The sequence below is a fragment of the Lonchura striata genome, chromosome 2, assembly GCF_046129695.1.
Source record: "Lonchura striata isolate bLonStr1 chromosome 2, bLonStr1.mat, whole genome shotgun sequence".
NCBI lineage: Eukaryota > Metazoa > Chordata > Aves > Passeriformes > Estrildidae > Lonchura > Lonchura striata.
This window is the reverse complement of record NC_134604.1, coordinates 110,922,411-110,936,392: the sequence shown is the minus strand read 5'-3', so window position 1 is coordinate 110,936,392 and position 13,982 is coordinate 110,922,411. Positions and strand designations below refer to the sequence as shown.

The following is a 13,982-nucleotide window of genomic DNA, read 5'->3' as shown; positions in this document are numbered from 1 at the left end:
AAAAAAAAAAAAAAAAAAAAAAAAAAAAAAAAAAAAAAGGTAAATTTACCTAATTTAAGCGCTCCAGCAAGGCCACGTATTACAGTAACAGGGTTGTTTGGGTTTGTACAAAATTGATGTAAAGGCGGAAAGAAAGCATCTCGTTTATTTTCCAACTGCAAAATTATAAAGGAATATTAGATGTCAGATCAATCTAGATTCCTTATTTGTAGAACAAGAAAGAATAGTAAAACAAAAGAGAAATAACAGAAAGAAAACAGGAATTTTCTGCATTTCCCTGCACTCTGGGAAATGAACAGCTACACCATACAGTTCTTTCTATTGTAAATGCTGGGTTCACTCTTGAAATTAATTTGTTACTGTAATTTGTTTCTTGGCAAGAATTATTCCCAAGTTGCTTCAGCTTTACAACTCAGGTTTCCTGAACTTAATTTCTTTATCTGACAGTAGCCTTGTAAATTCCCTAAATCTACAGAATTCTCTGAAGAGCAATACAGTTTCTTTTCAGAAGTAAAAAAGCGATAATTTTACAGCTAATGTATATGAGAAACAGTATAATTAAAAGACTACTTTCATGGTATATCTCATGTTAACCAGGAAGGTTGATTTAATTTTTTTATGCTTCTCTGCACCTATAACCTCAATTTTATGCTATAGCCTCCCTCCTGATTTTTTTTTAATTGCTATGAATCCTTTAGAATGCTGAAGGCATTTCTAGCAATAAACAAAACACAACAGAGAGTTCCCAAAGAGTGGCACAACTGCACAGTCTGCGGCAGTGTGGTGACTTTCCAGCTTTGTGAGCACTCAACAAAGCTGGGATGGACTTTTATTAAGGCAGATGAGTTCAGGTGCAACACCTGGAAAACATCTGGAAGCACTACTGCATCCAGCCAAACCCAGCTCTCAGCACACTCAGACCCAAGTGCCAGCCTCTTCTGGTCCCCAGATTAAGGTGAACAAAGCCAACTTGAGCTTTTCACACTGCCTGTATGGGCATACTGTAATTTATTTTTCTGCTATTAAGGAAGTGGATATCCTGTAATTTATTCTTCTATTACTAAGGAAGTTAGCTCAATAAAGCTATTATGAAACTTTATTTTCAGAACAAAAGTTGTATGCATAAGAAAATACTACTCAACTAAACCCTGCCTTTTCCTGGTGACATTTTGTTCCCAACATCACCTCAACTTTTATTCATTTTTCTTCACTATGTTTTGAAGCTGATTGTTAAGGGAGTTTAGTTTAATTACTTGCTCATTTATACATAAGCTGTCACTTGCAAAAAATTGTACATACATTTCTGAAATACTGTGCATTGTATATAATGAACTGTTTTGCTTATTCTGCCAACATTTTGAGTATTAAAAATAAAAAATCTGAAGTATTGTTCCTTTTGATTACTGAAATTCTTAATTTACAGGTCCTTTGAGAGTCAAACTATGTCTCAAAATTTTCTTTATGGTTGGCATTTCTCCTGCCTACATATATATATACCAGTTTGGAGAGCACCGTAATTATAACTCAGTGATGAACAGTGCATCTTTAAAATAATTACATTATGTAATTCAGATAGCCAAACAATTGCAAAAGACAGGCAGCAATGTACTTCTGCCACTAGATTTACTTACATAAATACTAGGTGTAGGTGGATTCAGCTTGTCCTTTGGCAAGGGAGGGTACGGTGGAGGCGGTGGTCGTGGAGGTGGGCATTTATCCAATAGAATACTACTGTTAGATAAGCCATTTTTACCCAGATTCCTAAAAGGAAACAAGAGCTGTCTCTGTCAATACTTGACAAATAAAATAAATGCCTATCAGTGTAATCTCTTATGCAAAATAATGTTGTATAAGGAGAAACCATCATTTAAGATGCAAATAAAGCTCATATGTTTTAATCAAAAATTTTCCATGTATAATTTGACATTATTCAAACTTACTCGCACTTTGCCTGCTGAATTTGCAACATCACCACTATTAGTTAAAAATACAGCCATTTTCAAGAAAAGCAAGCATGACACATTTTGATAAAATTGAACAGGAAAAGGTTTCCACTACACACGAAGAACTTTAGCAGGTGGATGATCATTCCACAGGAGCTGAGGTAGCAGAGCAAAAGTCAGAAGATTACCAAAAAACTGCTGAGTCACAGAACCCAAGTACAGCTACACAACAGACACTGAACTGAACCACAGCTACCCCTCCCAGCCTTACATATTTTGAAGCAGAGGGAGCCACTGCTGTATAATCCATTTTTTGGAGCAACAAGGGAGAGCTCCTTCCCCCAGTGAACTCCTGTGTCAATGCCCCTGTGTGTGACTCCAGGGAGAGCCTCTTGCCTGTATTTGCAGCCTCTCCCTGGACATTTCCAGGTGTGGGACCTGCTGGATGTGTAACTTTTCCTATAATGGATGACCTGAAAAGTCTCCATTCTGAGCTTAGCTTGTAGTCAATATCCAGTCACCATCACTAGGAATGTACTGACAAAACCATCTCTTATATTCTTGTTAAAAATTACTCAACTACTTCAAAATTCTTCCCACTGAAAACTATTCAAATCCTGCTTCCAACCTCCTTTGATTCACTGTTGTTACATCCCACAAAACAGGATGTTTCTAATGTATAGTTTAGTCATATATCTTCATAAAATTCACTGGTTACTAAAGAGTTTGTTTTTTGTTTTTTTTTTTAATAACAACAGTCTTCAGCAGAAAACACAAACTTTTATCAGATGAAACTCCCAGTGACAATAACTTCTTTCTGAAACTGAGCAACATGGTACAGCCAGATACTGCATCATGAGATCACAGCTTCAAATCAACAGGATGGACTTGAGGCTCAAGATCAGATAGATTGACATGACAAACACTTCAAACAAAATGGGCAAACATCTCACACCACAAAGCACACCAGTCACACTGGCTCATTCCTTGTGCTAGGTAAGTCCAATGCCAGAATTTCACTTCCAAGAAAGTGAAAGAATGATGCAGAAGCTTTGATTAGTCATCATCCAACTTGGCAAAAAAAAAATCACTGACCAGCGCCTAATGTCTGATGGAGTTATTGCAAAGGCTTCATTGTCCCAACATACATTAAAAAAAAAAAAAAGCCAACAAAAGCAAACAAAAAAAAGAGCCCCAAAATCACATGGCAATATAAAATCATCACCACTCAGAAATTTATTGACTACAGCTGCACGAATCTGAGATCCAGACTATCTATGCAAAGTGAAACTAGAATCTAAACAGCAGGTATCAGACATTACTATAACCTCTGCATTACCAAACAGAGAAATAAAACCAAGAAAAACAAATGCACAGTATTAAAAACAGGAGAAAACTTTGACAAAATTCAGTTTGCATTGATAAACAGTTCTTAGGAAATTTCTAACTCAAGGAAAATGAGAAAAAGTGAACTTGAAGAAAAAGGGACATTGTCAGAACTAATGGGACTCTTGAGCTGCAGTCACAGCAAGGTAATCACAGTGAAAGCTCCAAAAATCCAGAGCATGGGGGGGTTTCAGGGAAGGGTGACAACGGAGAGAGGAGAAACTTCTGTACACTTAGAGGAACTACAGGTCTGAAGAGGCAGAGGAGAAAGGGAAAGAAATAGCACAAAGGAAAAGATCAGATTAACAAAGATATCTCATAAACCTAGCACTTGAAGCTGGTATTACCAATTGGACGCTATAATTTCCTATTAAGCTACTAAAATTCTATGCGGAAATTTTAAGAGGAAAATGGATAAAGAATTGCAAAGCTGAGATAGCAAAACATTCATAATTTAAGTGGCGCAGGAAACAGATGGGCAGAATATTTAAAGTTGTCTTTAACAGACCAGCTTCATTCTATCGTATTTTTTTTCCTATCATCTTTTTTTTAAACTATGAATCAGAATATCTTACTATTAATAACAAAGCAAGAGAGCTATTAAAGAATAATTCTGTAATTGTTAGTGTGCCAAACAGTGCAATAGAAATTATAAAAAACACTATAGAAATACTAAAAATACTTGCTACCATGGTGTGAGTATCCACTGCCAGTCTCTCCACTTCTAGAAACACGGAACTACTGCCAGTGCAAGGAAAGTGAAAGACCTTTTTTGACCACAGCACCTGTGCTGAAAATCCCACACATCCCAGTTTCAAGAATGCAGATTTTGTGAGAGGATTTCACAGTGGCTGAAAGGGGCAACAAATGCACTGCTCAAGACAAAACAATCCTGATTTATGCCCCCAAAAGAAACTGGACACCCAGTCATCTGTGATGAAGGAACGAAGAGCAGGACAAGCTTCATTCATTTAAACTGGCTTGTTGTGGACTGTGAGTGGACAACACCCTTCACTGTCAGAGTGGGAAGAGAAGTCAGGAGCAGCTGCCAGGCTCACAGGGACACAGCCAGGGATGCACAGGGACGGGACGTGCAGCCTGTCCTGAGCCACAGCTGCAGCACTTGGGCCACTGCAAATTGCTCCAGGGGTGAAAGCAACAACTCATGGAACTGCTTCACCCTGAGAACCAACTCAAACTGCCCTGAGAACTGCTTGGGAGAACATCAACCACTAAGGATGGAACTGGTGCCTTAACGTCACATAAATCAATCAATCAATTAAGTTGGAAAAGACCTCTGGGGTCATTGAGTTCAATCCATGACCCATCACTGCCTTGTCACCCAGCCCATGGCCCTGAGTGCCACATCCAGCCTTTCCTTGAACACCTCCGGGAATGGTGACTCCACCACCCCCCTGGGCAGCTCTCCAATATCTAATCACCCTTTCTGTGAAAAAAGATCTCCAGATGTCCAACCTAAACCTCCCCTGGCACAGCTTAAGTCCATGTCCTCTTGTGCTGTCACTGGCTACTTGGGATTATTTCATGTAGTCATGGGATCTCTTGAATAAGCAATCATCACATTCGTTAGAACACCCCTTTTAATTAAATTTTACTGTTTTCTAGGATACATTCCCACAGCTTTTAAGAGACAGTTTACAGCCTTCAGTCTTAGGTAAAAACTTCCCCTCTGGCTGTACCTAAACACACAGCTGACCAAAAGCCCAGGTGTGACACAGTTTCAACAATCACCCACAGAACACTTCTCAGGCAATTCCCAGACACATTTTAGGTACAGGATAGATTCTGCATCATCCCACCTGCCCAAAAAAAAAAAAAAAAAAAAAAGTATCATGCAGATTTAAAGGTACCTGTGTTACACAGTGATACCAATTTTAACTCTATTAAAAAAAAAAAAATTCTACCTCAAAAGATATTAAAGTTCACAGGATAAAACTTGTTTTCCCAGAACCAAGAATCATTATCAATAATTATCATTCTTTACATTTATTAAATTAATCACCTCAACATTTTTATTGTTTCACTCAACCCTAACATCAGGCTGAGAGAATTATGTCTAATTCTCAGGAAGTGTGCTCTTCATGTCCTCTGGAGCTTTTCCTGTTTTCCAAGAACCATTAAAAAAAACCTATATGAATTATAAACAGTTCTCTGGCTCGCCCTTTCAAAGTTCACCGATGCATGTTATCTGGGCCCCTGACTTAAAAATGCCAAATTTAACTATAACTGCTGTTTAACCTTCTCCTTGAAAAGGGAGTACATTCTATGATGTGAACATTTTATCTGCCTTTTTCCCAAGCACGGAACAAAAATATTTACTGAGCACTCTTGCCTTATGGAACATTCGAATACTTCGGTGCAGACTTTTTTTATTCTTTTTTGTTTTTGTCTGAAAGTTTTCCTCTTCCGAACATAATTTCTGTGTTTTCTAGAACTCTTATCTTGGATACTTTAAAAAATATTTGCCCTTTTTGTTTCTGCTTGGGAGATTACAAGTATTTGGTGATAATGAAAAGTTCCTGAACAACTTCCAGTTATCTATACATTTGGATTTTAGGTACAATTTACAGGTCAAAACAGAGTAAGTTACAAGCATTTGTGCTTAAGCAGTTATTTTTGTTGTGAAGTCACTCTAAGTGAATTATTATTTGAGGATTAGCTGTATGAGGATTAACAAGGTTTTACTGCTCAAGAGATTATAGTTATTCAGAAGAACAAAATTAATGCCCTCTCTTCCGCCAATAAAAATCACATTTAAAATTAACACACGGAACTGTGGATTTATTTGATACTCTATCTCAATTCTATCAGAGTTAATTAATCCCCAAAGAGGAAGGAACAAGACATTTTTGAATGGTGCCTGCAGAAGGAATCGGCTGAAGCACTGGGCTGCACAGCACCCACCTGGTGCAGTCCTGGTTCAAAGCAGAAACTCCCACAATTAGCACACACCAGCAGTTGCTTTCTTATTCTGAGTTATTACAAAAAACCCCTGTCAATCCCCACCAGCCTGGGAAGGAGGTGGTGACACACAACACCCAGCCTGGCTCCCGGAGCTTCCCCTCCCCAAGCTCCTTCTGTAGCCAGGGGATAGAGAGGGGCTCTCGAAGGGAATATAAAGAAGTCAAATCAAGCTTACATTAGGCTTAAATGCAAGTAATGCCAGGTAATTACACAACCTGTTTATCATGCAATTCTCTACCCCAGCCTTTCACAACCAGGTACTAGTTGGCAATACTCCCAGGGACCTTTCATGAAACTACAGAAAATCCTACAATAGAACTGTGGATTTTCTCATTATGCAAATGTATTTCTAATTATTTTTCAATTCTGTTCTGATTTTGACCTCAACAGTACAGGTTGGCAGTGAATTTCATAGGTTAATTACATGTTATGTAAGAAGTAATGTTCCTTTTTTTCTTTTCTTAATGACTTTTACATCTTCCTTCTCTATTTCATTTGCTAATCACCTTGCTCCAGAGGCTGTAAGACAAACAGAATCACATCACTGACTTACGTAAGAAAAGCATTATAACAAGTGGCACCAAACTTTTTCATATGCTTGCCTTTCCCTCTGAATTGCAAATTTGCCCATGTTTTTTTTTTAACTCCCAGATAATTCTGCTTCCCATTTGCAGAGTTCAGTATCTGCCTTTTGAGCAAAACAGAATCTCTTATTCTAAGCAGTGTTTAGCTTGTGAAATCAATTTTCAAATTTTATTCTTAAAACTTTTGCTATGGTGAAGATCACTTGCCAGATATAATGTGCTTTTAGAGGAACTGAGCAATTCTGTCTTGAAGCCAAAAAAGCCCTTTGTTTGTAAATAAAATTCCCAATTAAACAAAAATTGCTGTTGTTGTTTTTAAAAACAAAACACTAATTTAATCCAGGTCCTTCCTCCACAAAGTACTTCCCTTCAAATAGATTTAGGCTCTTTTCCTGTGGACCACTGAGCTCCCAAATTAGTGATTCACTGACTTCCCAGACCAGGCTCAGGGAGCAGCACCTTCAGTAAGGACAGAACAAAATTTCTTCTGCCCAGGGCTCCAACAGAGCCCTTGGAGCAAAGAGAATTCTGCCCACCTGAGCCTCTGCACTGCCCACTCCTCCTCAGCAAATGGATTTACTGCCCTTGTGTAAATGCTGGCCATTTATCAGACCCTTTCCCAGATTCTTTAGCCCAGACCACCTTCACAGAATCAACAAATCATTAAGGTTGGAAAAGATCTCTGGGATCATGGAGTCCAACCTGAGACCAAACACCACTTTGTTAACTTGACCATGGCACCACGTGCCAAATTCAGCATGGTGAACCCTCCAGGGAGGGTTCCCACCACCACCCTGGTCCACCCATTCCAGTGTCTTAACACCTTTTCCATGTAAAAATTCCTCTGTTTGTTCCCTGTCCTGTATCTTTATCATTTTACAAGACCCCTTGAGAGGCAGCTCATCTCTTCTGGTCTCCTGTCACTTTTCTCAGTGGATTGCTCTACACTTTCCCTCTCTGAACACCAAGCAAAAAGAACTATATAAAGGCTTTATTAGCTCCTTTTGATACACATTACAGTCAAACCTACACCCCTCATTTGCCTTCCCCAATCATGACAGATTTGTAAAGCTTTCAAGCTCAGAAATGCTTCAGAGTCGTCAAATGAGTCTTTCCATGTATCACCATAAAATGGCAAGGACAACATCCAGCTGACACGAAGTCACCCAGCTGGGCTTTTCAGAACTGCCTGAGGACCTCTCACCTCTAGAGTTTTGTTTGGACCTCTACCTGCTCTTTCAAGGCTGTGGACAAACTTTAATAAACAATGAGGGGGAAAAAAAATAATAACCAAGATATTTCGTACTTCTTTTATGAGAAACAATACCAGCCAACTCAGGAACTTCTCCATGCTGCTTAAACTAAGGACCTGACCTCAGATCAGTTTTAGAAAGGGAAACTGATAAGATTCTCTTAACTGAGATGGATCCTGGATTTTTATCCCTACTCCAGGATGTTAATTAGATGCACCAATTGAAACATGGAGTGAGAAATCAGCTGGTTTCACTTCAGTAGGAATAAACACCTCGAGTGTTGAATCTCAAGCCTCGTGATAATGTTTCATTAATTCCCCTTTCAGAAAGATTGCTCACAGGGAAAAGATACTTACATTTCTAAGAGCACAGAAAAGAGCTTTTGATAACAGTCTTTTTAAGGAAACATGATACACAACCAGACCAAGAAGCACACTCTTCTTTTTCTCCCCTATTAACAATTAGCTTTTCTAATAACAAAATCAGAGCAGTTATTCTTAGTATATTTTCTTCTTTTAATTACATGGTTTTCACTTATGCTCAAAATTACTTGGGGTTGTGTTGGTGTTTCATTGTTTTTTTGTTGCTGGTTATTTTTTAAAAAATTACCTTAATAGGAGATTTTCTTTAGGAATCTCAGGAAGGATAATTAATCTAATAGTGAACTCTTTTATCTGTTAATTTGCTCAGAGGCCTGAAGAATTTGACTTTACTATGTAAACAGTTTACCAAACACAATTTAGTTGTTTTATAGCCACCTTAAAATTTACTGTTGTAACCAGTTTTATTGGTAGGGAAGACTAACCAAATCACACTTCCCTGAATCCCCTCCTCAATTCCTTTTCACCCCTACACTCCAGCAGCAGTTTAACAAGACGAGCACATTTGCCACCCCACTGTTCTGCAGAACAGCATCCTAATGAGATTTGCGTATCTGAGTCAATAGCTCAGCTCCTGCATTTCTCAATTCCTTGTGGCTTTTCAGGGACATTGTCTGGCCCTTCAAGGGAAGCTCCTTGTACAAGTATCAATTGCTGTGCCAGCACCCTATGTCTGACCCCTTCTCAGCCTCCTCAACAACCTCATTTCACCCCAGGAACAGAATGGAGCTCTGTTAAATATTTCCTCAACATTCGCACCAAGGAAGATGGATATAAAGAAACTTTTCAGCCTCCGCAATTATCTTGCCCTACTTCAGTGCTCACTTTAGTCTTTGGCAAAACAAAGCATTTACCAAGTCTGCTTCTACACAGCAGACAACCTATTCACACTAATAAAAGAAGAATCAAACTGAGTTTCTCTTTGGCCTGTGTTTTGCATTTTATAATACAAAGCATCTCCTTTCACCTAATGGCTTCACTTGAGCAGCTTTCATTAAGACAACACTTGCTTATGTAAGGCAAAATTAGGGTCTCCCGGCATTTACTTTTGTCAAACTAATTCTGATTTTATTTTATTGTGATGCAAGACTTCTGAATGCCTGTTCTAATAAATTTCTTTCACTATTAAAACCACCAAATTTCCATACTTCTGATGCTCCTTTGTTCTTAAGCAACACACAAAACCTTTGGAACTTTAACAGGTCACTTTTTGGTGGTGAGCATTACCATGTTGCTTCCTAATAAAATCCCTCCTGTGAGATGAGGAACTTCATTATCCTGCAGTTCACTATCCTGCAGTAGGTCAATTGTAGTTACCTTGTGAATCAACTCTTGTGCATTACTTAATCCCAAACTGAGACTAATTCCAGGTCTTTTGTGCTCCTAACACAAATAAACCTGTAGGGTCTCAAAGATACAAAAAATGGCTCTTTTAGACACGACTTTTTTTTAAAACATGAAAGCATCTGAAGAAAAAAAAATGAACAAATAGACATCTGAGGACTACAATGCAACTTACAAAGAATATAAACACCCTCAGAGCCAAATGCAGAACAATGAGGAAGAAAATTAAAATGATTAATCTAGTGCTCCAGCTATAAAAAAAAAAAAACAAGTTACATCCACCTGTTCCTACCCATAAAAATAAATATCTATTTTCACCTGGAGAATACCATCAAGACAACAGGGCAACAGATTCAAGTGACAATTCAACTGAGATAACAAGAAGAATATGCCAGAAGATAACAGAATATAATTATCCATATTAGAGATGGAGCCAAAACAACTTTCTGAACGTATCAAAATTAAGTTGTTGTATGCAACAACTGACACAAATGAATACTTTAAGGCCCAATACAATGTAGCTCCAATATAAAAGACTAACAGAACAATTCCTCACTCCCTGTGCATTAATCTTATGCAACACAAGTGTCTGGGGTCTTGTCTGGTCTTGTGTCTGTTGTGTTTTATAGGTTGTTGTGGGTTTTTTTTGGTTTGTTTGTTTTTTAAGGAAAAAATAAATTATTTTCATGTTTTCTACTGTGGGTAGCTTATCTGCAATTTTAAAAATAATTCTAAAAATGAACACTTTTGGTCACAAATTCATATTTGAATCTCAAGGTACCACTTGCAGTGACAGCACCCAAATATAATCAGTACTACAGGAAGTATTTTCAATTCTTTGTTTTTGCATTCCCACACAGTGTGTTAAAATAAAGGTCAACATACAGTACTGAAGCTCACAGTATCTGATATATTAGCATATAAATATCTCTCATTTTACTACATGTTTTTTTTTTTTTGCCAATCAGCAGGCCTTTGAGTACATTATTTTTAAAATTCTCCCTCCCAGACATTTTTGTTTATGTCAGTCATACACACAACAGCTGTAACAAGGATGTTCTGCCCAAAATTCTGCTCCAGATATGTCATGTGTATGCCTGAATGTCTTAAAACAAAGCAAGGACTAATCAGCTACTCAGTAAAAGACTGGGAAATCCCTGTCATCAACTTTATGAATACAAACTGTCAAACATATTAGAATGGCAGGGAAAAAAACCCCACTATTAATGTATTTTATAGGGTTTATATACAAAGTTATAATTTTGATTATTATGAAATAACAGGAAAGCAGCTGTAGCACAGGTGAGTTATTGTATTTCTCAGAATCTCTTGTTATTAGCAGACATACGCAGAATTTCCAGAAAGCATTGTTTGCCTAGAAGGAATCCTGTCTCAAAGCCTGTAAGCATAGTTCAGACTGATGCAGTAATTGATCTCAGAGCTGCTAAAAAACCCAAGTGTCTCCTCCACTTTTCCCCATCATCCAGCTTCTAAGTCCTCTGCCTCGCTGAATGAAGGTGCAGACAGGCTGAAGAGGGAGCTCTCAATCTCTAGTCGTGTGAAAGAAAGGGAAAGAAGCACATCTAACACCTTTTGAGCTGGCTGCAAACTACACGGGACAAAGTATTAGCTTACCTCCCTTGAAAAATTACCATTATGTGAGCCTGGTACTGAATGTAAGAAGCCAAGTGAAACATCTTTATGAGCCTTCCTTTATCTTGGAAATTAAGTATAATTAGGGATACTACACCTCCATCAAAGAGCAAAAACACAAGGACTTGCTGGTTTACAGACTTTGTAGCTAAACTGATAAATATTTTGCTCTCAAACACTAACTGCAGATCTCTCAGACAACAGCACGCCAAACACATCAAAATGCAACATTTCACTAGAGTGAAGCACTTCCCATTATTCCCTCAAAAAAGCTATAATCCAATTTTGGAGGCAAATCAGGTAAACTTTAAGAAAAAACTTAGTCTCTAACAGTTTATATTATGCCAATTTGCAATGCACTCGTCCTACCACCATACACTCAAGCTATTGTCATACTTCTACTAGAAAGAATACATACAGGGTCCCAATTTAAAATAAAAAAGCTGTTAAAGCTGTTAATTTTTATGAATGTAGTATATGTAGCAATGTCACTTGGAAATGAACATTACTTAATATCTGAAAGATGATAAGATAGGCTCCCTAAAGATTTTTTTTTTCTCTCTTTTATGAAATTTATCTTGGTAACAGATAGTGACAGACTGCTATATCATGGATCAGTATTAGTCATCAAATCCCACAACATTAGGAACTACAAGCTCTCAGTCACAGATGAAGGTTGTTTTTTTTTTTGGTTTTTTTTTTTTTTTTTGGTAGAATGATATAAACATTCTTTTATACTACTTTTTTAATATCAAAAAGAGTAATGCTCGAAACCACCATATTTGCTATACAAAATATAGCAAACATACATCCTAAAAAAAGTGTTTTGGAGTAAAATATATTGAGGCAATAACTATTTCAACAAGAATTCTAACAGAAAAAAGCACAGATAACATTTCAATTAAAGAACTGCAAACAGAGTTCAGGATGGAAAACAGCAGAGTAGAGCCCAAAACATTCAATAACCACATGCTTACGATTAAAGGGACTTCTGTGAACTTTAAAGGCATCTTAGGTAACATTTTCAAACACAGTGGCAACTGTAAAGGACAGCTACAGAAATTACAGTGTTCTAAATGGCCATTTCAATTTCTCAATTTGTTTGGATTTTGAACCAATTTTTTTTAAGAAAGCAGGCAAATCTCTCCAAAGACTACCAAGAAAATCTTGGAGGACTTTGAGGTATTTTACATAGAGAAGGCTGCGAGCAGCAAGCACTAAATGTGAATTTGCAAAGCTAATGACTCCCTGACAGGCTCCCTGCTAGCACATGCACCAGAGATGAACACTGACAGATTTAGCTGCAGCAGTTTAAGTTATTATTGCTCAGGGTTCAACCATCCTCCTGTGCCACTGGTTATTTCAAGGGGAGTGGAATTTGCTGTATTTCTAACACCACTGTAGCCTACAGTGAAATATCTTTGCCACAAGTCATTGCTAGGAAGTGTTATCTGAACTTGTACAACCCAGCCTTCCACACTGTGCCATTCTGCATTTCCAGCCATGAAAATACCTGGGAAAACACTGTACAATATGCACAACCACACTGCAATCACTGCCAGGTTTTCTAGTGCTGACCTCACATTTTGCCTTAATCTAGTCTTCCGCTGATCTAAAATGATCCAAGCTTACTGACTAAAGATAAAAACCAACAAAAACACACCTGCTGATCAACTGGAACATAAGATGGACCAAGACCTAAACTCTTGAACAATCAAAAATACCTGAACTTGAACATGACAGACTCACAACCTGCTGCACAAATGCATTTTTAACACAATCCATCAGCTGAACAGCTCCTGGGCTTGAGCTATAGATGCTGAAACCAAAAAAGCCATCTCTGGTACAGAGCTGAAGGACAAGCTGACACACCAGATGGCTGTGTGACCACTCAGAGGGACACCAGCAGGCAGGAGAAATGGCCAACAGGACTCTGGGGGTGTCCAGCACAGGGAAACGCCAAGTCCTGCAGCAGGGGAAGAATAACCCCATGCACTGGTACATAGAAAATAGAGATTTTTTATGTTAGGGGTGACCCAGCATGAAGAGCTTTGTCCAGGCAGACTGTGGAGTCTTTCCACCCTTGGAAGTATTTAAAACCTGGCTGGACATTGCCCTGAGCAACCTGCTGTAGCTGGCCCTACTGGGAGTCAGGAGGATGGATGAGATGATCTCCACAGAGATCCCTTCCTGGAGCTCCCACCTGAACATCCTGTGATTATTTATTATTTTTCCAATGAGAACACGGATTTGTGATGACAGACCAAATCTGTCTGATTTATCAAGAAAAAAAAAGATTCTGAAGAGCTTAATAGCAGCATTAAACATGACTTCTTTAACATTTAATAATTTTCAACATCTACATTGTTGCTGTTGTTTGTTATCTAAAGAGAAGCATTTGTACAGCACCTACAAACTATGCCCATGAAAGACAACTCATCACTGAATAAAAGT

The 13,982-nt window shown here is 38.1% G+C and overlaps 1 protein-coding gene across 8 annotated transcripts in view; it reads right to left on the bottom strand.

Annotated features, from left to right (window-relative positions):
• The window catches only part of KDM6A (lysine demethylase 6A), a 150,668-nt gene that overhangs the window by 20,589 nt on the left and 116,097 nt on the right, over positions 1-13,982 (bottom strand). For all 8 annotated transcript variants that reach the window (XM_077781680.1, XM_021538648.3, XM_021538650.3 and 5 more), the window contains 2 exons: positions 1,632-1,761; positions 50-155 (listed from right to left, as the gene is read on the bottom strand). In XM_077781680.1, the coding sequence (XP_077637806.1) occupies positions 50-155; positions 1,632-1,761 (236 nt within the window). The remainder of the gene's footprint in view (positions 1-49; positions 156-1,631; positions 1,762-13,982) is intronic.